The 24,793-nt window shown below is 39.8% G+C and overlaps 1 protein-coding gene across 3 annotated transcripts; it reads left to right on the top strand.

The window, feature by feature from the left end:
* The first annotated feature begins 5,298 nt into the window (after positions 1–5,298).
* CENPJ (centromere protein J) lies at positions 5,299–23,879 on the top strand. Of its 3 annotated transcripts, none has more exons than XM_018071515.2 (17): positions 5,299–5,394; positions 6,903–7,409; positions 9,195–9,318; positions 10,090–10,386; positions 11,042–11,096; positions 12,470–12,575; positions 12,865–14,482; positions 17,166–17,298; positions 18,085–18,250; positions 19,290–19,529; positions 20,132–20,231; positions 21,382–21,479; positions 22,149–22,247; positions 22,360–22,500; positions 22,635–22,719; positions 22,813–22,933; positions 23,483–23,879. In XM_018071515.2, the coding sequence occupies exons 2-17, from the start codon at positions 7,032–7,034 to the stop codon at positions 23,673–23,675; spliced, it is 3,954 nt and encodes a 1,317-aa protein (XP_017927004.1). In that variant the 5' UTR covers positions 5,299–5,394; positions 6,903–7,031; the 3' UTR covers positions 23,676–23,879. The 3 variants fall into 3 exon arrangements, with proteins under 3 accessions (XP_017927004.1, XP_017927006.1, XP_017927005.1); XM_018071517.2 differs by having other exon boundaries at positions 22,813–22,911; positions 23,483–23,624; XM_018071516.2 differs by lacking the exon at positions 5,299–5,394 and adding an exon at positions 5,901–6,007.
* Positions 23,880–24,793: the final 914 nt, after the last annotated feature.

Here is a 24,793-nt window from a genome sequence, read left to right as displayed (position 1 = left end):
TTCCATTTTATCAGCATGCTAATCAAATCCACACAGAACATCTCTTAATCAGATCTATTAATTTTGTTTAATTATGTGGAAAATTTAGTGTGACCTACATTTTCAGTAAAATTATGGCTTGAACTAAGCGCAAACTCTTGTCTTGATCTTTTGCTGCTAATACCTGCTGTTAGTAATGTGGAATTACCTTAATTCTGACTGGAACAACCTCTCCTTCAGTCCCCCTTTCACACTGAACCATTATAAAATAATTCTCCTTTTCAAGAATGTAAACTGCTTTTCATGTTTCCACTCACTGACTGCAAATACTAAAAAAAAAAAAACTGTTGCAGCACAACATTTAAAAACAATGGAAAAGTAATCCAGACTAAACCAATGCAGCAAACACACCCTACACCCTCAACAACAAAACCTCCAAAACTGAGAGGCTAGTATTAATACAGATCTGTTTTCAGATAGAATTCACCCTCTAATCTACAGCAAAAATTTACACAAAGAAGTACTGTAGCAGTGGAAGTGATGGGGAGGCAGGGGGGAGATGAAAGCAGGTGGAATGCTGCTCTTCTCAGCAGAGTCAATCTAAATTGTCTGTAAAACAACTTGAATGAAAATCATCTTCATGTCATTTGTGACAAACTATGTTAAGATATGAGAAGCTGGGAAAGTTTCATTTAAACATGAGTAGAATTTGTGACAAGAAAATGACAGCATCTGGTTTAAGTGATTAAAATATATTATCAATATATTTGTTTTCCTGGATGCTTAGGAGTGTAAAGTTATTTTAAAAGCTGGTTAGAATGATAATCATTGGGTAAATGAGCACACTGCATAGAGCACTGACTTCTTAATATAGTATATGAGCTCCTCACCATGTCATGGGGCTTTCTTGGGTTTCGGAGCTCGGTAGCTGTAAATGAGTGTTAAATGCAAGCTAGCGGGTCTTGTGACTGGGTGGGTTCAGACAGAACAAAGCCAAAAACAATGCCCCCATTAAACTTATTTGAAGCACAGTACCCAGTTTAGTTTTCTCCGAAAGGCAAACTTCAAAACCACTTTGAGAACTTAACATAAGGCAGCTCTTGATTTGGCTTAAAATTGCATCACTCCTCCAACCCAAACTGCTAATGCAGACGCACTGCTAGTAACTAGCGTGAAGAGAACATATGCTTGTAAATCAAAACATTCAGGTCATAAATTCTTTTTACTAATGAAAGTTTGGATCCCAGTACACCATGTCCATATCTCATCCAGAGGGTTTGTATCAGTGTCACTGGTAAAGACTTTTACTCTGTTTATATATCTGAAAAACCTACTTGATGATGTAAATTTTCCACAGTGACTTAAGGACTAGTAATTTTATTTGTGAGATAACTGGACAGAGCTGAACCTCTAGAATACTTGACCTCTCCAAATTCATCCTGGACTCACAGGATGAGGCAGAACAAATCAGAAACTGCTTGTTCAAAGCTAATGTGAAAGGAAAGCACTTCTTGTGTTAGGCAAAAACATCTGATATGAAACTGCCCTCTCTCTTGGGGAGGCCTTTAGGAGCAAAAATGACCTTTCTCTAGCTTAATGAGAGTTCCACATAGACTGCAAATTCTGATTAAGCTTCTGTCCTCCTACTTCTATTAATAAACAACATCTACATTAAAGAGTGAAAAAAAAAAGGAAAGCAGATGCTTTTTGAAGTACTTGCGTTCATTTACTAATTCACATTTTTCTGCTGTATGTATGTACAGATGAGGAAACATTTATGAGAACGGCTTCTTTACTAGTTTCTTAGTACTAAACCCAAAGAACTTAATTACCCAGTAGGTCCTTCTGGCTTTAAAATTAGTATTGGTCAAATAGCATCAAAGCCTTTACAAGTCAACAAAACCTTTGCATCAACCCTGCAGAAAGATTCCCCTGTAGTGTGGACATGGAATAAACCAAGAGACAGTAACAATGCAGAAGAAACGTTTAAACGGCACTGACATCAGCATTTCAAAATCTAAGATAAGATTATGGTTTGATTAATTTATCAAGGACCCAAGCTGAGAGGAGATTATTAGGATAAGGTTTCAGGAAAAAAAACCCCTCCAACAAAACACAGTAGCCTAAAGTAATATTAGGGTGAGATTTAGAGCATGTTACCTATACTTCATTTAAGGAATATGTTTATTTTCTTACTCTATGACCTATTTGATTTTCAATGTATGCACTGTTTCTTCAGTGCAGTAAAAAAGGAATCAGATGGCCAGCTACTGTGGAATAACATAAGTTACTAGCTAAAAAATAAGAAATAGTTGGTCAAGGAGAGAGAGCAACATAATCCATTTGAATTTGGTGTTTCAGTAAACCTGGAAAATCAACACTATCAGACACAATTTTATCTATGTCTGTATACACTATATACCTGATAGAACTGGCAACTCTATAATGGTAATAATATGTGCATTTAGGTCAGGTAGATAGTACATCAAAGGGCATTTGTTTTGGTTTGGGTTCTTTCTTTTTCATTAGTAGCACTTTTAGCATAAAGTACTCTCTCCTAACACAAAAGAAACCAGGACAATGCAGTCATCAGTCACAGCCAGTATGGGTTCCATAGGGGAAAGTCCTGCTTGACAAACTTCATTTCTTTTTACAACAAGGTAACCCACCTAGTTGATCAAAGGAAGCCAGTTGATGCACTCTTTTTGGATTTCAGTAAAGCTTATGAAACTGTCTCTCACAGTGTCCTCCAGTTGAGGGAGGGGGTTGTCCAGCTCTGCTCTGCACTGGTGTGGCCTCACCTTGAATATTGTGTGCAGTTTTGGGCACTGCAATGTAAGAAAGATATTAAGCTATTAGACAGCATCCAAAGGAGATCCACGAGGATGGGAAAAGGTCTGGAGGTGAAGCCACAAGGAGCTGCTGGGTTAATTGGCTTGTTCAGCCCTGAGGAGACTGAGGTGGGACCTCACAGAGTCTACAACTTCCTCATGAGGGGAAGAGGAGGGGCAGGCATTGATCTCTTCTCTGTGGTGATCAGGGACAGGACCCAAGGGAATGGCCTAAAGCTGTGTCAGAGGAGGTTTAGGTTGGACACCTGGGAAATGTTCTTGACCCAGAGGGTGGCTGGGCACTGGAACAGGCTCCCCAAGGAAGTGGTCACAGCACCAAGCCTGACAGAGTTCAAGAAGTGTTTGGGTGATACTCTCAGATACATGGTGTGATTCTTGGCATTGTCCTGTGCAGCTGGACTTTGAGGATCCTTGTGGGTCTCTTCCAACTCAGAATACTCTGTGATTCTATGAACTGTGAAATACCTGACAGAGAGAAGGAATCTGAGTTAAAACCTGTTCAAAGCCTGTCCCCAGAAGCTCTTCTCTCCCTTTGGTGAGGGATTCTCCCATTCTCTTATAGTGTTGATTAATGCCATTACTAGATAGTAGCCTCTCTTCTGTTTCCCTAGAGAACACTTCTTAAGAGAATATCCTAGAGAAACTTCTTAAGGAATTTTAGCAGTGTTTTTTTGACAGTGTTTTTGAGTGGCAAAATTTCCAAAATTCAAAATCAGAATAAAAACCTACTGTATTTAATCTATGTATTTAGAATTGATTAACTGCTAATAAACACTTTTATAATTGGAATACTGTGTTGTTGCAGCATCAAATAAGGAAGTTACGCAAATTGGAACTGCTGAAGATTATCACTGGTTTAATTCTTACAATTTTAATTTATGTTGGTGGAGATCCATGAGTAGCCTCAAGAGGATTTCACACAAGCACACAAGCTTGTACTTCATGATCAAACCACAAACTCAACATCACTGTTAGCAATGGATTATATTTTTAGCACAGAGAGGGAGCCAAAAATAAATTTTTATCATCCAACAATAGACTATGAAAAATCTGTAGTCCTGAAAGATAAATTGAAAAAAACCCAAAAACCAAACCACCCCCTACTGTATTTTCCTACTAGAGATGTCAAAGGGACTGAATGTGATGCTGTGCTTTAGAAAGCCAGGAGTACAAATCCTTCTATAGTCTAGCACAGTAACTTATCACTCTTAATGCAGAATCCAGTCTGAGTACAATCATGTATGTGATAAACTGAGAAAATGATTCGAGCTAATTAAGAGGAAACAGTGTAAGTTCAATATGACCTGGAGAGAGAAAAGAAAAACAAATCGTAAAACTTAATTGGGCCCCTATAAAGAGATAAAACAAGTTACCTCCCTTTTACCTGGTGTAGGATTTATAGTGAGAGAATTTTGTTTAGTTAGCTAGATAATAGCACTTTCTTAAAATTTATAACTTTGTATAGATAACAAGCAAACATCTGCTGAATGTCTGATTTGGCAATATATTATGGATGCTTATAGATAACATTCTTGTTAAGAAAAACATCTGTTAAAAGTCTGACTTAACAATGTGTAATGTTTATGCTTATGTATAATGAATATTCACGAAGTAGCTGAAAATAAATGTAGAACAACTGTCTTCTTTGAGTTGGGCGTCGGGAGTTGTTGAACCCCCTCCCTGATCATCCAGCGCTGAATCTGCTTTTATTATATAATAAATTCTGATTGGAAATCACCCGATTGCGTTTCTATTTTTCACATGTAGACAGTATATTCCATAACTTGCCAAGCAAAAGTCCAGGAAAAATGATAGGAGGTATGGCAGAAAGAGCCCTATGGGACTGTTGGAAGAAACAGCAGAGATTAAAACTCGTAGTACGCACCTGAAAGGGCTGCTCTGGGCTTGTACAACCCAGAGGTCGGTTTTGTACCTGCCCACAACAGCTGCGGAACCAGGACACAGCCGGCGACACACCCCACGGTTTTGGAGCGTGATGCTCTATCCTTGTCTGGAGTTTAGAGGAAAACATTAATTTCGCTCAGTAAAAGCATGCCTAAAGCACAAAACGTTGGGGAGCCGGGGGTTGCTTTTTGCCCACTTATCTTTGCCTTCCTGCCGCTATTTCAAGTTTAAAATGTGTGAGTGGCCGCAGGAACAGCACGCTGGAAGTCTCACTCCGGCAGCTTCACCCCAGCAGCAGAGCGGCGCTGACCCAAGATACATTCCGCTCCGCCCCCCGAAGGGCTGTCATCGGGGAGGACCCGAGAGTCACCTGGACCCGCGGAACGCCTTCGGGAGCCAGGAGCAGTCCCAGCTCCGGAGCGAATCCGCCGCCACTTCCCGCCCCGATATCTCCGGACAGGAGCCGGGTAGAGCTTTCGCTCCTGATGCCTATTAACGGCCTCTTCTCCGCGGGGCTCTCGGGAGCTGTAGTCCCAAACCCCTGCCTTCCCGGCCCGGCCGCCGGGCGGATCCACGGCCTTCGAACTACAGCTCCCAGCGTGCCGCGCGCCGGGGCGGTGCCCGCCTGTGGCGCCGGGAGGCTGTGCGATGGCGGCAGGTTTGTAATCGAAGGAGAGGGCTGGCTGCCGGGACGGCGCGGCGGCGGGACCACGTGAGGAGCGGCGCCGGGATGGGGCTGCCGCCCCGCTACCTGCGAGGGGCCGCGGGTCGGAGCTGTCGCGGTGCGGGTGCTTCGGGGCCGGGGGAGCAGCGGGCGCTGTGGGAGCACTTAAGGCGTCCTGTGTGAGGGCGGTATCCGTGTCCGTGAGGGAAGGAGGGCGCCGGGCCCGACCCCTCGGCTCGGCTGAGGAACGTGGCTGTGCTCGTCTCCCCACTGTCGACCTTTGCGGGGATTCCTTTGTCCCTCCTCTCCTTCCCGGTACGGGTCGGCCTGATCCCTGCCAGCTCCTGCGGTTGGCACCTCTGCCGTGAACTTCCTGGGAAGGTTCAGACCAGAGGGTGTCCGAAAGGTGACAGGTAAAACAGACCGTGGACCTTGAGGGCTTGAATTTGCCTCTGCAGGAATCTGCACCTCACTGGGAAACTTCCCGTAGCGTCACAAAACAGAAGGCAGTCGGAAAACATCTCAATAAGGGAATTGCGCTGTTTCTCCCAGTCGTGCTTTCAAACTCTGCTTGGAAGCATAAGCCTTTTTACAGTAGGAAATTTAAGTGAGAGCTGACATGAACTGATCCCTTGGGAACAAGGAAGCTTTATGAAGTTATTTCATGATCACCAGGACTGTTGAGCCTGGGCTGCTGTAGTTGCCTGTCCATTGTCCCCTGCCCCTTCTTTCCTCTGTGTTTCCCCTGACACACCATAGGCACAAGCAGAGGGTTACTTGCCCTGCGGCTAGTTTGAGATAGCAGGGCTGAGTGGCCCGGCTCCTGCTGCCACACTGTCATCGGCAGCAGTTCTGTCTCTTTTTCTTCCTAAGTGAGGAAGTCACTTTGGGTCTCCTCCCTACCTGAATTCGTTCATGGTTTATGGTACTTTTAGGATATGTTGCAGTCTTCAAAATTTCTTTTGGATGGATTACAAAAAAAAAAAAAAAAGTAAGTTTTTGGGATAAAGAAGCTAACAGGCTTCTTTTGGGATAAAGAAGCTAAGAGGCTTGGTGGTAGAGTTTCCATGAGAAACAAAGGAATACAAAAAAAAGATAGAGTTGAATTGAAATATAGGTAGTAAAATGTTTGTATTTAGACGGGCATATTTGAAACTTTGCATTAATATGAATGTCCTGTGGGGGAAATCTTTCAACTCATCACCTGCCTTCTTTTGTTGCAAGTGTTTAAAGGAAATTCTGAATCCTTCTCTGTACTACTGAAGAGAATATTATACACAGCATTGTAGTATTTGAAATTATATCAACTGCACTCAAATAAAACGATTAAGAGTTGGATTATGTTTATATTCTGTACAGAAAGTGTTTGTTACTTCTTGTCCAAATGCTTTCTGTTGATTGTGATGTATTTTTATAAATACACCAGATTGGTTAAAAGAGGGTAGCTTACTGGGAATCTGTTATTGTAGATTTCTTATTTTGTTTATCTGCTTAATTTTCAGGTGCTAAAAGTAGATAACTGTCCATACCAAGTACCTGGAACTTTGAAATTTATATTGTCCTAACCCTACATAACGTAACATTGTTATGTTAATGCTAATCAGCAAAGAAAGTGGAGTACCATTTACAAGATGCCAACTGTTGAAAATCCGAGTGGTGAACAGAACTTCATTGCACATTGGATGTTCAATAGTTCCCGTGCTGGAGTCTTGTTAGATCCTAGTTTTACAGGTTTGAACTTCAAGAAAGAAAATTTGTTACCTGGACCTGAAAATATCACAGCTTTACCTGCCGAAGTGTTGCATCTTTCAGACGCCTGTTCTGTAAGTGATGACTCCCTGTGTGAAGAGTCTGGCAGCTCTCATACACTTCAGCAATACAGCACTGGAACATCTTTTCCAGCAGCAGCATGTAATGTGGAAAGCTCTAAACCAGACTTTGTCTGTGGTGAAGTGGATGGTCAGAAAAAATCCGGTTGCAGTGACCCACTCTTAAAAAGGCTTGAACAGGTAAAAGTCCTAGAATTCCTTGACGTACACCCATTAAGATTTAGTTTTTTCCTGCAGATGATTTGTCATGTCTGGAAGTAAGCAAACCCCTTGCAATGTATAGACCACAGCAAGCTTAAAGAGCAAGTCCTAAGTTACGGTTACGTGCACATAAAAGTTGTTGTCCTCCTCATGATGTGCAGTTACAGAGAGTCCAACTGCCATTGTTTCCAGGTGGAAACTGCGGGTTCCAGTTTAAAGCTAAATTGTTCTCAAAATCATTTTACCTTTAAAGGTGCACACAGTTTTACAATGTCCCATTGTTTCTTCACTTGAAGCTGTGGAAATGGGGTGCTGGTCATTACAGTGGTAGTATTTCACCACAAGTAGTGAAGTTGTATGTTCTTGTTGTATGTTCTTGTATCTATAGCAACATCTTTTGTTGGTTCTCAAAGTAGGTGTGAACACTGGTTCCGTTTAGATGAAGAGTTGTTAGTGTTGAATGTGCTAAAGTATCCAAGACATCAGGACAAAAAGATCTGGAATTATAATGCTGTGATGTTACTTACCTTTTTTTTTCTAATGCAAGAATGTCAGGTAATCCACTGTAAGTGTCTGTATGTCTGCTTATAGCTCTTCCCAATTACAGAGAGAGAGAGAGAGAGAGAGTGTCTCTAGAGTAGAATTCCACAACTTTCCTGGTGCTATAAAAGTTTTGTCCTGTATTTTACATGATAGGAAAATATTTATTCACTTTTTAAATATTGTCAGCAGTATCAGTCAGTGGCTAAATGACAAATATTAGCTGGTTAATTGGTATCTTAAGTTATTGTCAATCTCTAACAAAAAAATAATCTGATGCTTGTCACAGCATGAGTTTTTTTCAGTGGTTTTCTGAGGATATTATTATCAGAACAGGTATGATTAATTTAGTAAGTGAAGGGGTTGGAGATGAGACTCGGGTGATCTTTGGATCTTGATCACTAGCTCACAACTTCTACTTGCATAGTGCCTTCTGTTTATACTGGGACTACAAGGGAAATTCAAGGGAAATTTTTGTCTTACCTGTTGAATGACAGTTGTGGCCCAGTTGTTGATCTGTGGAAGGAATTCATCAGACCTTTCCTTTGGAGGAGCTGGAACTAGCACATATGTATGCGTGGGAGATGCAAAGATGGACACAGAGACTCACCACCCATTGCTGTGGTTTGGTAGTGTACAGAATGCCCTACCTTCATATGACCCTCAAAGTTGGTATTGAGGCAGGGCCAGGGACTCCTGCTGCACAAGAAAACGAAGATTGGATTACTGAATTTAATCAGCATTTTAATTCTTTTTTTTTTCAAGTAGCTTCATGAGTCTTAATGTTGCTCAGTGCTCTTTCCCCTCTCTTGTTCCTTTGCATCAGTATTGTTCACTGTAACTGAGACCTTGGAGAGAGGAAAGAAAAAAATCCACTTTTTCTAAAGCTTTAATTATTATGAAGTATTTAATACTTTAATAAAAACACAGCATAGTAGAAGTTGACATTGAAAGAGCAGGATTGAAATGTTTTTCCCACGCAGTAGAAATGAATGTTCTGATTTCTTTTTTTTGCAGATTGGTCAATTAAAGACGAGTGGAACTGTTAATCGTGCAAAGTGGAAATAGCACGTGTATTCTTAGAAAAATTCTTAATTTTCTCTGTTGCACTGGCCTAATGGAGCATCTTTAAAACAATAAATACCTGCTTCTTGATGCTGCTAATCCTATGGCACATTCTAAATAAACCTAGCCTCTAATACATTTATTTTTTTGTTTGAAAAGCTGAAGGAATTGCAACGACAGAAACAGGAACAGCTAAAGAAACAACAGATGGAGCAACTTCAGTGGCTAATGGAAGAGCAGCAGAAGCTACTTAGCATGGTGTCTGGCCAGACAGCAGCTCTTGGTAAGTTGAGGAAAAAAAGCACATGACGTACTTAGAATAAACTGAAAAATTTAATCTCATTTTCCAGTTAAAATCTTAAAGTGTATTCTGTGTTCTTCATCTTAAGATTTGATTAGTCTTCATCTTTGACTTGATTAGTCAAAGATAAATGTTGCATTGCTTCAGTGCCTGAAAAATTGAGTGCTGCTGTCAAAGGAATACCGTCCTGTTTTTATAAAATGCCAGCTGTAATTGTAACTTGATCAATATGCACTATGATGTGTAAAACAAAGTTACTTTCCATTCTGATTAGCTGTTTCTCACAGTACTTTTGATTGCTTTAAACTTGCAGTGTAGCCAAATGAAGTTCCCCAGTGTTTGTGTTCACGCACATCGTGTTCAGGTAATGATCTGAACTGGACTAGAAAGCTGATCTGTATTTAAAAACAAACACTTGTAACTTCTATCAGTTTTCCAGTCCTGTTTGCTGTGTGCACAGAGAGAGGGGACAGTTCTTGGCTGGAAAAAGCTTTTAGAGTTGAGCAGTGGTATTTTCTTCTCTTGGCAGTATCAGTTCAACCTGATTTAAATGATTTTCTGTGACAATTCATTTAGGGCTTATCTTAGGACAACAAAAGCAAGATTGCCTAATCACTTATTCTTGATCAGTAATGTAAGATTGGAGGCTGGGTGATCAGTCTTGTTCCTCAGTGCCATTTCTTTTCTCCTGTGGAACAGTAGTGTTGTAATACAAATACAATGACACAGCCATTTTCTTCTTCTAATTTCAAGGCTATACTCTAACAGCTGAAAGTCAAAAGCTAAGACCTGGGCATTCTTCAGGCTTAACAACTTTACACCAATTGCCATCATCTGCATATCAGAATGTCTTTGAAGACAGAACTCATGCTCCGATTGTTGCTTCGTATACACAAGACAATGATTCTTTACCAAAGTTAAACAACAAAGAATGCACCTCATCTTTGAAGAACAGTCTTTCAGAAGTTTCTGCCTGTGAAAAGCCAGGTCCATGTGTGCCTATGAAAAGGCCAAATTGTTTGAACAACAAGGAAGACAAATACATTACTGGTTAGTCATTTATAGAAAGATGAATTGGTGGTGGGTTATTTTTCCCTTGTAGTTACTGAGCATAATTTTATACTGCTTATTTTGAAGATCTTCTGATTTTTGTTGGTTTACTTGATTTATTGGTTGGTTTACTGACAGCTTACAAACCTCACAGTGTTCCTGTTGTTGTCCATGGGAGCTTTGTTAAAAGCAGTATGAGACAAAAATCAAATTCTTCTCAATTTATACATACATATGTGGGAAACAGAGGCTTGATAAGAGAGCTCTTCAGTAGAGCAGACATCAAAATTTGTTCACTTATTTTTTTAAACCATACATTAACAACAGCAAAGAAGATAAACAATCAGAATGGATTATTTAAAGTCTGTGGAATTTTTTTAATGCGTAATTGGATGTTCCCATAAAAAGAAAATGCAAATTCAAATAAAAATTAATTTGGGGAAATCTTAGGACTATTTGTGTAGGAATTAAGATGACGTTGCCATGAAGCTCCCTTCTGGTTTTAATCTGACCCGAATGCTGGTTAAAGTATGTGCTGAAAAAGAAAATTCTGTTACTTTCATAGGAAAAAACATGTGGTGTCCAGAAAAAAAGATGGAACTATTAATGGAGAGCGAAGTTAATCCCATTGATTCTTTATGTGTGGGAATTGCAGATCTCTCTGAAAATTCCAGCGGAGGTGAACATTTGCGGACTAATACAGAGGAAAGGTAATTCAGACCATGCTTACCCAGTTCTTATCAATAACACAAGTTTGGTTGAATTCTGAGTCCTGATTAGAAGAGTCTGATACTCGCAATTTATGTAGCTTTCTCAACCAAGGATTCAATTTTTCTGGATACTGTGGTGACCTGTAATAAGACAGGCTCTTGCTTGAAATTGCTTGTGCTATAAAAGATGTGATGTTGTGTATTGGAGGAAGAGGTGTGTGTGCAACCTGGGGTAATGCCAGTTAGAAGCATGTTTTAGTATAGCTCAGTATATAAGCAGTTATAATTATTGTTCCCAGTTTATTACAACCTCCTATCCACTGTTAGGTGCTGAAAGTAGTAACATGAAGGAGGAGTGTGACTGTGACTTTTTAGTCAGGAGTTAAGATTATTTAAAATGTTAAATGCCAGTTTGGATGGAGCCCTGAGCAACTTGGTGTAGTGAAAAGTGTCTCTGCCCGTGGCACGGGGGTTGGAACTGAATGATCTTTAAGGTCCTTTCCAACTCAAACCATTTTTTGATTCTGTGAAATGTCTGTATATGGCTAAGAACTAATGACAGTGCTTGTGGCAGAAGCCTTCTCATGTACGTGGCCAGGTTTTGGTAGTGGGGGGCTAAGGGGTGGCTTCTGTGAGAAGCTGCTGGAAGCTTTCCCTATGTCTGGTAGAACCAATGCCAGCTGGCTCCAGGATGGACTTGCCACTGGCCAAGGCTGAGCCCATCAAGGATGACAGTGACACCTCTGTGATAACATACTTAAGAAGAAATAAAAAGTTACTGTGGAAATGAAATTGCGGCCAGAGTGGAGAACATGTGAACAACAGTATAAACACCAGGGCCAGTGGAGAAGGAGGGGCAGGAGGTGCTCCAGGCACCAGAGCTGAGGTTCCCCTGCAGCCCGTGGTGCAGCCCGTGGTGCAGCAGCTGTGCCCCTGCAGCCCATGGAGGTCCACAGGGGTGCAGAGATCCACCTTCAGCCTGTGGAGGAGACCCATGCTGGAGCAGGTGGATACCTGGAGGAGGCTGTGACCCCATGGGAGGCCTGTGCTGGAGCAGGGTCCTGACAGGGACCTGCAGACCTGTAGAGAGAGGAAAAGTGAAAGAAACCCAAAACCTGCATACAATATATTTTATATATGTGTATTAACTGTTGCAGGGGTTTGATAAACTGTTTCTCAAAAGATAAACATGTAGTGTTAAAATGCATTTCTCAGATTAACCTAATGACTGAAACACCTCATGAATTGTCATCTTTTATACAATTACACCTTAGGTCTTTGAATAGCAGTGATGTTAAACATATTTATTTTATAGAGAATTATAAGAGTTGTTATAGGCTTATTTTATATATTTTTTTCTTTAATTACACTAGACCTATTAAAGCTGCAATACATGAGAAGAAACAGACCTTTGAAGAATTCTTGGAAGAACAGATACAACTAGAAGAGCAGCGTCTGGAGCAAAACCAGAAGTTGCAGGTTATTTATTAATATTTTTAAAAACTTTATTCTTCTTTCTGTTTTGTGTCAAGATGTGATAGGTGCTTAAAAATGTACAGGGTACATGCTGGTATTGAAAGCTAACATGTTGCATTCCTAAAAATAAAGCAGTAAGTGTGAAATACTCCACTTGTTTAAGTCTTTAGAAATCCAGTAGAAATGTACCATCTAAATTCCTACTCTAATGTGAGATTTATTTGAAGAAATCTTCATACTGTGTGATAGCTTTTTAACATTTTTTGGTTTACTTTTCTTTACTCATTTTCAGGAGACAAATGGATCAGCTGTTCAAAGACCAGTGACCAAAAGACCCTTCCTGAAAAGAGGAGAAGGCTTAACAAGATTCACTAATGCCAAATCTAAAATTACAAAACTCGGAGAAAACACCTCAAAACTTCAACAAAGGGCTTCAGATGACAGAAATGTTATTAAAGTGGACAGATCACAAACACAGAAGAAAACTATGCCTCCTGGCAAAGAACTGGTTTCTGAAAATCCTTTTGCACCGTGTAAAAAATACAACCACCCTAATAAAGCAAAACATTGCCCTATTCAGAAGACGGTGGTACTCAGGAATCACAGTGGAGAAAATATCTTGCCATTAGAAACAAAAATGCAATCAGGAAAAAATTATGATGGACAGATGAGAGATTATTACGCATCAGAAATTAATAACAAAACAGAAAATAAAGAGAACAGAGTAGAATTTGCTAAGTCTAATACTGGCAAAATCAAAGACAAATTGCCTGGCACAGAAAAGTCTCAGTTGTCTCAAGAGCTGGCCAGTGCCTTCTCTAATTCTAAACATACTATAGGTCACCCTGTAAAAGATTCAGAACTATCTTTTGAAATTTCATTTCAGAATAAGCTGGAGAACTGGGAAAAAGAAAAAGAAAAAGAGACTCTAGAATTAGATGAGTTTTTGTTTCTAGAACAAGCTGCAGATGAATTATCTTTCTCAAGTAATTCCTCATTTGTGCAAAGGGTCTTGGATCGAGATCTGCAAACTTTAAAAGGCCGTAGAATGTCTTCTACCCCAATAAAGGCAAAACAGCAGCAAGTAAAGGTGCTGGCTGTCGAACTCACAAATGAGAAAAATGAAAGGGCAGACTGCATAGCACAGGAAAATATACATAATAGCCCAGGTATGCACTCAGTCTCAAATTCAGGAGCAGATTCTAGAATGAAGGATCCATTGAATAAAACAGACAATGTAATATTTTCAGCTTCTTCTGTGAAAACAGCTCCTGCTTTAAAAAGTAATCACTGGATTGTAAATGAAGATGAGGGCAGCGGTGATACTACTGCAGATTCTGAGAGTAGATTTGAGGCCACACTGAAGCATGACAACAAGGATGCTAAGACATCCTTTGTGAGCCATAGGGAAAGTGATCCGGAATTTTTTGATTGTGGAAGTTCTGTTACAGACATCAGCAAAGAAAGCATAAATGGAGATGCTGACCTTGGCTTGTCAGACAAAGATTGCAGTGCACTGTCAAAGCAAAAGATTAGAAGAGCTACAGACGATCACAGAAGTGTGTCATGTTTAAGGAGGAGTAAGTTTGAATTTGATGATGAAAGAACATGGAGTGATCTTGATGAAAATTATGTTAGCAGTGATTTACCTGAAAAATACACTAGAATACCTTCGCAGATGGACTTTCCCAGACAGAATGATTCACCTGTCCCAGATAAAGCAATAAAGAGAAAAGTTGCCTCAAAGAAAGCAGATGAAATGTCCAAAGAGTCTGCAGTGGACAGTGATTCAAATGGACCTCCTGCATCAAACCTGATGATGAAACTGTTTCCTTCACTGAAACCGAAACAGAAGGCAGGCTGTCACTTGGAACGTGAAACCAAATCGAATGTGGAACAGGATCCAGGAGGTGAGAGAACAGCAACTGGTAGGAAATGTTGAAGAGGACATATATTACAAGTCTTTCCTTCTAGCGCTTAAGCTGGAACCTGACATTGCACCAAAGGGTGTAAGTACAGACTTCTGCCACAGGGAATGGCCCTATTCTCCCCTTACATCTCTGGTTGCGTGTCTGATGCCAGGTCTGATGATTATGCAGATTGCAGAATGACTATAATTTGTGAAAACATTTTATTTTATTATTTAGTTTTTCTTTTTTTCCCCTCTGGAGGCTAGTTTTTTGTCAGATCAGCTCATTGAAGTTGCTTGATCACTGTTTCTGAATCAAGGAAAGTATCAAAGGCAAGCCAAAAATGAAGTGGTACCTCCCTTAACACTACAGTAGGTTAATGCTATGCACTGCTAGGTTAGCTTGTTCCTCTTAAAAAATACAAGGAAGTGGCAGCCCTGTCCATATTTTCAAAGTGTAGTATAGTATCTAGAGAATTCATGTGGAATGTGGGAAATGTGGATTCATTTCTTTGCTTTGCCCAAGTTGATTTCATCTATATGGTTACAGTCTGTGGAGGACTGCCTCTAAAACTTCCTGTTGAAGCTGTTGTGTTTCTGCTATCATAAAACATGGAGTTGTTCAGTGAAAGCATGAAGGCGCAGCCTCCCATTTAAATCTTCGGTCTGTAAGGTTATGATCTTGGTTTCAAATGCTGCTCCAGTGAATGTTTAGGATTTTGTTTAGGTTTTTATGATAAGCCAGTTGATGTTATCTTTTTGATTTCAGAAAAGCTTTTGATACCATCTCTCCCAGTATCCTTCTGGACAAAATGTCCAACACACAGCTGGATAAACATGTCATGTGGTGGGTGAGCAATTGGCTCATGAGACAGGCACAAAGGGTAATAGTGAATGGGGTGACATCAGACTGGAGACCTCTCACCAATGGGGTTCTACAGGGCTCCATCTTAGGTGCTGTGCTCTTCAACATCTTCATAAATTACTTGGACATACGACTTGCAGGTACACTGAGTAAATTTGCCAATGATACTAAATTGGCAGGAACTGTTGATTCCCTCGAAGGCAGGGAGGCTCTGCTGAGAGACCTCAACAACAAATTAGAGGACTGGGCAATCACCAACTGTATGAAGTTTAACAAGGGCAAGTGCCGGATTCTGTACCTGGGATGGGGCAACCCTGGACATTTGTACGGACTGGGGAATGAGATGCTGGAAAGCAGTGCTGCAAAAAGGGACCTGGGGGTGCTGGTTGACAGCAAGCTGAATATGAGTGAGCAGTGCCCTGGCAGCCAGGAGGGCCAACCCTGTCCTGGGGGGCATCAGGCAAAGCATCGCCAGCTGGTTGAGGGAGGGGATTGTCCCTCTCTGCTCTGCACTGGGGCGGCCTCACCTTGAATATTGTGTGCAGTTTGGGGCACCACAACACAAGCTATTAGAGAGTGTCCAAAGGAGGGCAACAAAGATGGTGAAGGGCCTTGAGGGGAAGCTGTATGAGGAGTGGCTGAGGTCACTTGGTCTGTTCAGCCTGGAGGAGACTGAGAGGAGACCTCATTGTTGTCTACAACTTCCTTGTGAGAGGCACTGATGTCTTCTCTGTGGTGACCAGTGATAGTACCCAAGGGAATGGCCTTGAAGTTGTGTCAGGGGAGGTTTAGGTTGGATACTGGGAATAACTTCTTCACCCAGAGGGTTGTGGGGCACTGGAATAGGCTCCGCATGGAAATGGTCACAGCACCAAGCCTGACAAAGTTCAAGAAACGTTTGGACAGTGCTCTCAGGCACATGGTGTAATTTTTTGGATTGTCCTGTGCAGGGCCAGGAGTTGGACTCAATGATCCTTGTGGGTCCCTTCCAACTCAGAATATTCTGTGATTCATAGGAAAGCTGCTACTTTTACTTATTGTTTTCTGGAGAATGGATTGTGTTGTTTAAAGGTTGTGTTGTTTAAAGGGTTGTTTAAAGGTACCTGCTAGATGTTTGCAGGAAGAGGGGTAGGGGTTTTTTTACAGAATTTGAGAGTATTTAAGGATGAACGAGGCAAGTATCTACACTGCAACATCAATATTTAGGCTCTTATGTTGCATACTCAGACTATTAAAACCCTGGGATTGTTAAGTAGGGACTGGACAGCAAACTGGGATGGCAAAAAAGCCCACAAAAAACCTTCCTATTATCAGCCTCTGCTAGAGATTTCACATCAGTGTTGAGTGTGAACAGACACTGTTGTAAGTAAAACTTGAAAAAACTTATAACCGTAAACTTTCCTATTTGATATGCCTTCATACTGGTGCATATATATAGTATGTACATGTACATACACATTTACCATGTACATTCATTATACCCTTATGCCTTCATTTTATCTCTGGTTTGATGTGAAGCCCTTCACATCCAGTTCCAAATATGTGTTAGTTCTATGAAGATGACCAATGTATTCAATACTTAAAAGTACTACAGGGGTGATAGATCTACTCAATATTTGAGGTACTTCAGTAAATAGTACAGAATGCTTTAAAACATTAACTTCTGTGTTATTTGAATAGTAGAAGAGTTTACAATGTTACTACTGTCTCTAAAATTTTTTTTTTTTTTTTTACAATTTTTAAGCTGGTATGTAATAATTGTTTTCTTCAGTCTTATGGATGCTGCTTAGATAACATGTATCTGGCTGTGCTTTGACAGGAAATACTGTTCCATCCCAGCTACTGAGAGAGAGACTCACTGAACTGGAAACTGAAATAGAGAGATTCCGAGCTGAAAACACAACTCTAAGTAAACTCCGTGAAGAAAGAGAGCAGGCCTTGGCAAATATCAGGTAATTCTTAAATGAAACATTTTGGTTGCATTCACTTACATAGTATGTTGCAGACTACCACGATGTCCAGTTAGTTACCAACAGCACAGGTAAACAATTCATGTGTATCAGTTACAGTGGAGATTGGTCAAGAGACTTAGACAGAAATTATAGCATTAAGAATCTCTGCTAGGTTAATATGTTACCATTAAAAGTTATACTTGAGAGAATTTGTGTACTTTTGTTCTGAGGGATAACACAGTCCTAAATTGGTCTTGCAGAACTGATCTTCACACTAACATGACTGATGCTTTTGCTTTGGATTGGATGTTTGTACAAACTGAGAATCTTTTAATTTGTACTGGGGCATTTATAAGCAACATACAGAGCAGAATAATTGCCTCTGATGACTTAAATGTGGCACACCTGTTCCTAACACAGCCACTTTTGTTTGGAAACAGTATTGTGTCTTTGGCTGATGTTTGATTTGTGACCTTCTGCTATTGGCAGATTCTTTTCCCTGGTACTTTTAGAGGAATGGAATATTTAGCCAAATCTTTTCTAAATTCAGGATAACTTTTGTGACTAGAAGATATAAAAATATAAATTGTTGGACTCCAAACGCTAACTGTGTGATAATTCTTACTCCTTAAATAAGTAATACCATTTATAGGTAAGTCTTCCTGGAGGTAATAGATGTTGGGTTGGAATCAATGACCACAAAATACTGAGTCTTCATTTTTTTTCTTAAAATCCAGATTTGAAGTAGATTTGGGCTAAAACAACAACTTTGTTTCATAATTATAGGAAAGAAATTGCAGACTTTGAGCAGCAGAAAGCCCAAGAACTGGCTGAAATAGAAGAATATAAAAAAAAGGAAATGAAAAAACTGCAAAAGGAGCGCAAAGTTTTTGAAAAATATACTGCAGAAGCTAGAGCAATTCCAGATAAAAAAGAACGTGATGAAATTCAGGTATAAGAACGTATTATTCTTCTAGTCCACACAGGAACATGGAAATTCAATTAAAGGCAGTCAACAACTATGTTATAACTTAGTTGAAAGTTTACAAGTGATTCCAAGATGGGAACTGGTAGCAGACATGGGTTAGTGGTGGACTTGGCAGTGCTGGGTTTACAGTTGGATTCCATGATCTTGAAGGTTTTTTCCAATCTAAATCATTCTAATTGAGGAAGAAAACTACAGTCTTCACAAGGTTGTTTGATGGTTTTTAAGGCAAAAACTCCTAACAAGCAAATCTTTTTGTCACATTTCCATAGTAAAAACTGCTCGTGACTGTGATAGAATGCTCTTCAACTTTGAAACAAAATTACCAGAGTTAAAATATTAAGTTGTAAGTTTTTATTCATGGTAGTGGATCAAAATGAAAAGTAGAGCTGCACAGTTTTATTCTAACTGTTGTACAGTCGATGTAGTAGTAATCTTCTACAATTTTCAGAGTTACATTTTTATCTTCTGGTATCAGAGATTGTTTGTTCCTTCCTTGTCAGGATGTATGGTGTATGAGATGTACAGACAAGTCACATTAAGCACCACACAGGGATTTCCCTCATCCTTCCCTACACATTTTCCTTACTTCAAAAGACTGAGCTGGCTGTGCAGATTTATGTGTGTTTTGTGTGACTGTGTCCTCCCTTGTTTTTCCTGTGCCAAGATTTTTGAAGGGCCCTGTCAAGGGTAGCCTTAATGATTTAATGTTTGTCTCAAGTGTATTTGTACTGGCCAATCTATTAAGTGTAAAGGATGCCAAGAGAGCAATAAAAACAATTACTGTGATAGAAGTTGAGCTTATAAAGTTGGTAGTCTAAAGTAAATCTCTTTCAGGGAAGAAAACTTCTCCTGTCTTTCACCCTCTGCACTACTAAGTTAACCTTACTTTTTTGCCACTCTTGTGCCTTTTTTGTGTGCTTATATTTCTATTAGAAATTAAAAAAATATTTTGATATATTAAAAAATGAAAGCTCTTTAATTTTTAAATGTGCATTTTTCTAAGGCTTTAAAACAACAGATTGCAGAGTTACAGGAAGATTTAAAACGAAAAGAGGCAAAATGGTCAACTACCCATCGGCGCCTGAAAGATCAAATAGAAGCTTTAGTAAATGAGAATTTGGAGCTAAAAGAAGAAGTCAAAATTATGGAGAAGTTCCGTCTAGAAGCCTGGAAGAAAACAGAAGCTGCTGGAAGCAAGAGGAAAATAGAAAACTCTGCGATGGCTTTAAAAAGAGCAGAATCTGTACGTTATTAATTTTGGTGTTTTGCATATATCTGTGTGAATACTCATGGGTTTTGTCATATACTTGGATTCCAATAGCTACAACTTAGCTGTTTAATTTACTAATGTGGGGACTACAGTAGTGGTGACAGAGAATTTTGTTAATGTCACATTCTTTCCAGATGTGAATGTTCACAATGTGCAACATCCCTTTTGTTGAGGAACTCATCTTAGAAATTCAAAATTATGCAGTTATAAGAGAAAAATCATTGGTGGGGTCTAGCCTGTGACCTTCTGCCCCTTAAGGATCAACCACAAAAAGCAGGGAGTTCACAACTGTCTAAAGCAGTTATGTTAAGTTTTGAAACTGTAACTATTATTCTGGATTGCTTGCACCAAATTAACATTCCGTAGTTGTTGATAGTGAGGGAGCAGATGGAGGAAGAGCTCTGAAGTGCAGCTTGGGCTACATGAGATAAGCCTTTCTGCTGACCAAGTCTCAAAAATGTATAGTTGGTGAAAAAAGCTTCCACTAACTTTCATGTCATATGGTCAATAAATTTTGTTGATGTTGTATGAACAGTTTTATGTCACATAAACCACAGATACTCCCTTTCTTTTAGTGTCTACCAAATAGAGGCTCCAAAAGTCAAACTGCATCTCTGCTTCTTCCAGTACAGAAGGGCAGCAAAATGAATGGCAAAAGTTATTCACAGGCAAAAGGTAAAAATGTTTTTCTGATCAGAGAATTCTGTTAAGTCTTTAAAACTAATGTGAATTTTTGCTTTGTGGAGTGCATCACCACCTCAAAAGTAGTAATGGGCTTGAGCATAGGGTAGGATTCTGGAGAAAGCTGTGATGAGACCAATCTCAGAGTGAGAATGCTTCTGGTCATATTTGGTAGTCTGGAGCATAGCAGAAAGTGTTTTCTGTAATCCAAAATTACAGAAAATTACATTCATCATTTGTGTTCTCCAAGCTGTTGATTAGATCACAGAATCATAGAACAGTTTGGGTTGGAAGGGACCTCAAAGATCATTTAGTTCCACCGTCTGGCCATGGGCAGGGACACCTTCCACTAGACCAGGTTGCTCAAAGCCCCATCCAACCTGGCCTTGAACACTTCCAGGGTAGGGCATCCACAGCTTCTCTGGGCAACCTGTTCCAGTGTCTCACCACCCTCCCAGTGAAGAATTTCTTCCTAACTTCTACATGACTGTGTTGAGAGCATCGGAACTGCTGTGTCTCTTCTGAATCTTCTGTTATCAGGATCTATAATCATATGGGCAATGCTGTAGCAGGTATTCCTTGTTCACATTTAGGAGTAAAGCCTGTTTGCCTTCCTAATGAATAATCAATGGAAAGTAACTGCAGGGTATTTTTTGACACTTCTGACAGCTCAACCAACCATCGTGTTACATGTTAGAGGAGTATGTTCCAGAATTGGGGGTGTTTTTATTTTGGTAATTTGACAGGAGAGACATGGGAAAAGTATGCTCATCAGTTCCTGTTAAAAAGGTTGTATTAATCTTATTTTATTCATTACAAGGCGTAACTAAAAATGTTGTCTAAATTCCTGGGGAGAGGGGAGGGAATCCTTTGTAAATCTACAGAGATGAAATAGGAGAAGAAAGTGTTTATGCCTATTGCAATGATTCTTCAGTTGTAGATTCTTGCTGACACAAGAAGCAATGGTAGTGACTGATTCTTTTATTGGCACATGCTGATTCTTTTAATAAATATGCTGCTTTCAGTTACTACTGCACTTAAGAAATGTAGGTGTCCTGTACAACTTGACCTCATATATAACTGTAACACTTAAACCATACTTTAATTTCAGTGTCCAATTTAACTGTTACATGTATCTGAGTAGGAAAACTTTCTCGAACACCTGCATCCGGACCTGCTAAGGACAGAAGCAACTCTGAGACAGTAACAGCACTAGAAGATTCTTCTAAGACTTTTATGGTAGTAAGTCCTGATTTTTAAGGGGGAGGAAAAAGCCTAAAAGAAAATGTTATTTGTATTTAATTGAGTATATGGAGGGTGACGGATAAGGCTGTTGACTCACCTTCTTATGTTCAACTTTTACGGTCATACCAGAAAATGGCTAGTCAATGAAGAGTGTTTTACCTATATCTAGTAGATGCATTATTCTTTCGCTCAGGAAAGAAAATAAACTAATAATTTCTTGCTCTTTTGAATTTTGCAAAATGTTTTACCGTTTAAGAAAGTTAAAAAAGATGGGTGTTTATATGCTCCATGTAGGGTAACTGTGCAAGGATCTTGTAAGTAGTTGAATTAATTCTTACATTAATTGCTGTAGGTAACATTCAGGCTTTATGGAATTTCATCATTTCATACCTTAATGTGGATCTCTTAAGGAAACTGAGCACCATGCTACAACACACCATTGAATTCCACTTTAGTTCAGACTACAGCTGACCAGGGTCAACCAATTATTGCTGAGTCTGAGTCTGTTTTACCATTTGAATTATACTAGGAGTTGCTTAAACTCCAGGTTGTGGTTATGCCTTCCCACACTTGTCTTCCTCCCACAATGCTCCTTGTTTCCTAAAATACCTGTCAGCCTGGGAAAAAATGTATACAAAGCTTGATTTAGTTTTTTTGTCATCTTAGGACATCTCTCCTAACGAAGCTCATGTGTCACTACCATCTGGTCCTGCATATATGGGCAGTGAAGAGATAGAGAGAGAAACTACTTATCCTGATGGAAAGGTAAAATAAGAGCTTAGCACTCTGAAATTCAGGAAGACAGCTGTTATGAACGATGAATGGCAACATAAAGTATGATGGCTCAATACTAACCTCTCTGCAACGTTTTCATTAGGTTGAGCAAGTTTTGAAAAATGGCTGTCACCTCGTATTTTTTCCCAATGGAACATGGAAAAAAGTGGGTTCTGATGGAAAAACTGTAACTATAACCTTCTTCAATGGGGATGTGAAGCAGGTTATGCCTGATCAAACAGTGGTATGTATCATGCATCTTCAGGCTTTTTCAATAAATATTTATTAAACATATATAAAGAAACACTTATTAAATACATGTGCACACGTACTTAAAATTTCTTACTAGTTATGTTAAATCTGAACTGTTTTCTGCAGATTTATTATTATGCTGATGCTAAGACTACACATACTACATACTCTGATGGGTTAGAGGTCTTGCAGTTTTCAAATGGACAAATAGGTAAAGAAAACATCCAACCCACCTGTCAGAATTAGTGCCCATAGATATCTATGTATTTGTGTAATAAGCATCTTGTCTCAAAATACATTTCAGAGAAGCATTATCCTGATGGCAAGAAGGAAATTACCTTCCCTGATCAAACTATTAAGAACTTATTTACAGATGGACAAGAAGAAAGTATCCTTCCAGACGGTACCATTGTTCGTGTTCAGCCGTAAGCTTTCCCTTCTTGGGTCCCGTGGCCTGGGGATGGGAGAGGGGCACTATATGGTGACAGATCTAGTTCTACCAGTTTACATTTGAATGTACTGTACTGTGAACATGTATTTACTGCTTGAGTTTTGGGCTTTTCTTCTGGTAGCCTGGAGGAGACAAAGCCTGAATGCCTGAGCGTATTGTCCCGACCTGGGAGACTTTTCTAATTTGTATGTAATTCTAGAAAACACAGGAGAACAGGACTAGGAAGTGGGTCTGACTGACAGTGCCCAAAACATCCAGTTTTAATCTTTTCTTGGACTGTTGCAGCAATGGATTTAGTGCAGAGAAAGAGCATTAGAGGCTCACAAGAAGCCATGTCAGTTTTGCAGAAACAGGTTTTTGAATATGACCAGCTGCGACGATATTTAACAGATTTTTCCACAAATACTGTATTTCTTAAAATTCTTACTTCATTTAGGCTTGCACAGTTGCTGTTCTGAGATTCATCTTAAGCCTATGTATGATCTTACAAAGGATTGGTTGTTTTTTTTCCCCTTTAATGCAGAGACGGAAGCAAAACTATAGAGTTCAATAATGGCCAGAGGGAACTACACACATCACAGTTCAAGAGACGGGAATACCCAGATGGTTCTGTCAAGACTGTGTACATGAATGGACAGCAGGAGACGAAGTATGGCTCTGGAAGAGTCAGAGTAAAGGACAAGGATGGAAATATTATCATGGACACTAAGTTGTAGGCAGTGTCAAAACTGCTGAAGTGTTAAGACACCAGCAAAAATAATGTACATTTCTGTAAACAAGAAGCAAAAACCCTTTAAGCTTGTTGTGTATATATAGTGTTTATAGTTTTTACAAAATAAATTTATTTTTAAGTGAGTGCTACATCAGAGTTTTGCCAGTTTTTTTTTCCCCACTCCAACTTTTAAGGAGCAGTTTATTGATTCAGTATTCTGGCATGTGTGGTTTAAAGGCTGTTTTTTAAAATCAGCTGTCAGAGGAAATCTAACAGCTGTAGATTACCTTATTTTAGACATCTAAGAGAAGATTCCTCAATCCAAGTCATGCTGTTTTAACTCCTGCTGTGGTGAAATACAGCAGATGGCCAGAATTAAGAGCCTGGGTGTCAGTTTACTTACTGCTTGACTTAAAAGAGTAAATGAATGGCAGCACTCCTGTTCAGTCAGCCTTAGGCTATTCGTTTTCCTTCGTAATATTTTTTTTTCATCTCTCAGTTAGGAGGCAACAGCATTGACAGACCACAAAATCTGTTCTATAAACTGCTCATCTATATTCATAAGGCTAGGACAGGTTGAGACTGGGGGACAAGTTAATTCTCCAAGCTACTCAGAAACACCAGAAGATTAACAAAGGTCATCTCATCCAGTCCTCCCACCTCACAGATGTTTTTAAGGTGACTTGTCTTTTAAAATTCTGCAGTACTTACTCTAGAAAAGGGTTGCTACCAGGCTGGCTGCTCCAATTCCATTTCTGTGGATGGTGAAAATTTCATTTCATTCTCTTGCACAGTAGAAGGTATTCACTTTCTTCACCTTGTCCCTTCTGTTCCCTCCCCCCTTTTCTCCTCAGTGAAAGCAAGCTCTGTCCTTACTTTGTCTATGCCATTTTGTACTCATGGGGAAGCAGTGAGAACTGCTTGTCTAGCCCGGTAAGCTGCCTTCACAGCACACCTGGGCACCACTACTTAAGGTCAGCTTTGTACTCTTGCTTTCTTTCATAGGAGCTTGAGGATACAGATGTGTAAGGATATGTGTGTGTGAGCACAAACTGGAGCACAGGAGGCTCCCTCTGAACAGCAAGAGGCTTTTCTACTGTGAGGGTGACTGGGCACTGTAAG

Source organism: Manacus vitellinus, unplaced genomic scaffold (assembly GCF_001715985.3).
Source record: "Manacus vitellinus isolate BGI_N305 unplaced genomic scaffold, ASM171598v3 scaffold_2_pilon, whole genome shotgun sequence".
Taxonomy (NCBI): domain Eukaryota; kingdom Metazoa; phylum Chordata; class Aves; order Passeriformes; family Pipridae; genus Manacus; species Manacus vitellinus.
The sequence above is the reverse complement of the archived record's forward strand: the minus strand, read 5'-3'. Positions and strand labels throughout refer to the sequence as shown.

Bases quoted from the DNA above. Each gene is read 5' to 3' on its own strand.
- CENPJ (XM_018071515.2), top strand. From the start codon at position 7,032: ATGCCAACTGTTGAAAATCCGAGTGGTGAACAGAACTTCATTGCACAT. The intron at 10,387-11,041 runs GTTAGTCATTTA...TGGGAATTGCAG, and splicing joins GGAAGACAAATACATTACTG to ATCTCTCTGAAAATTCCAGC. The intron at 17,299-18,084 runs GTAATTCTTAAA...TCATAATTATAG, and splicing joins CAGGCCTTGGCAAATATCAG to GAAAGAAATTGCAGACTTTG.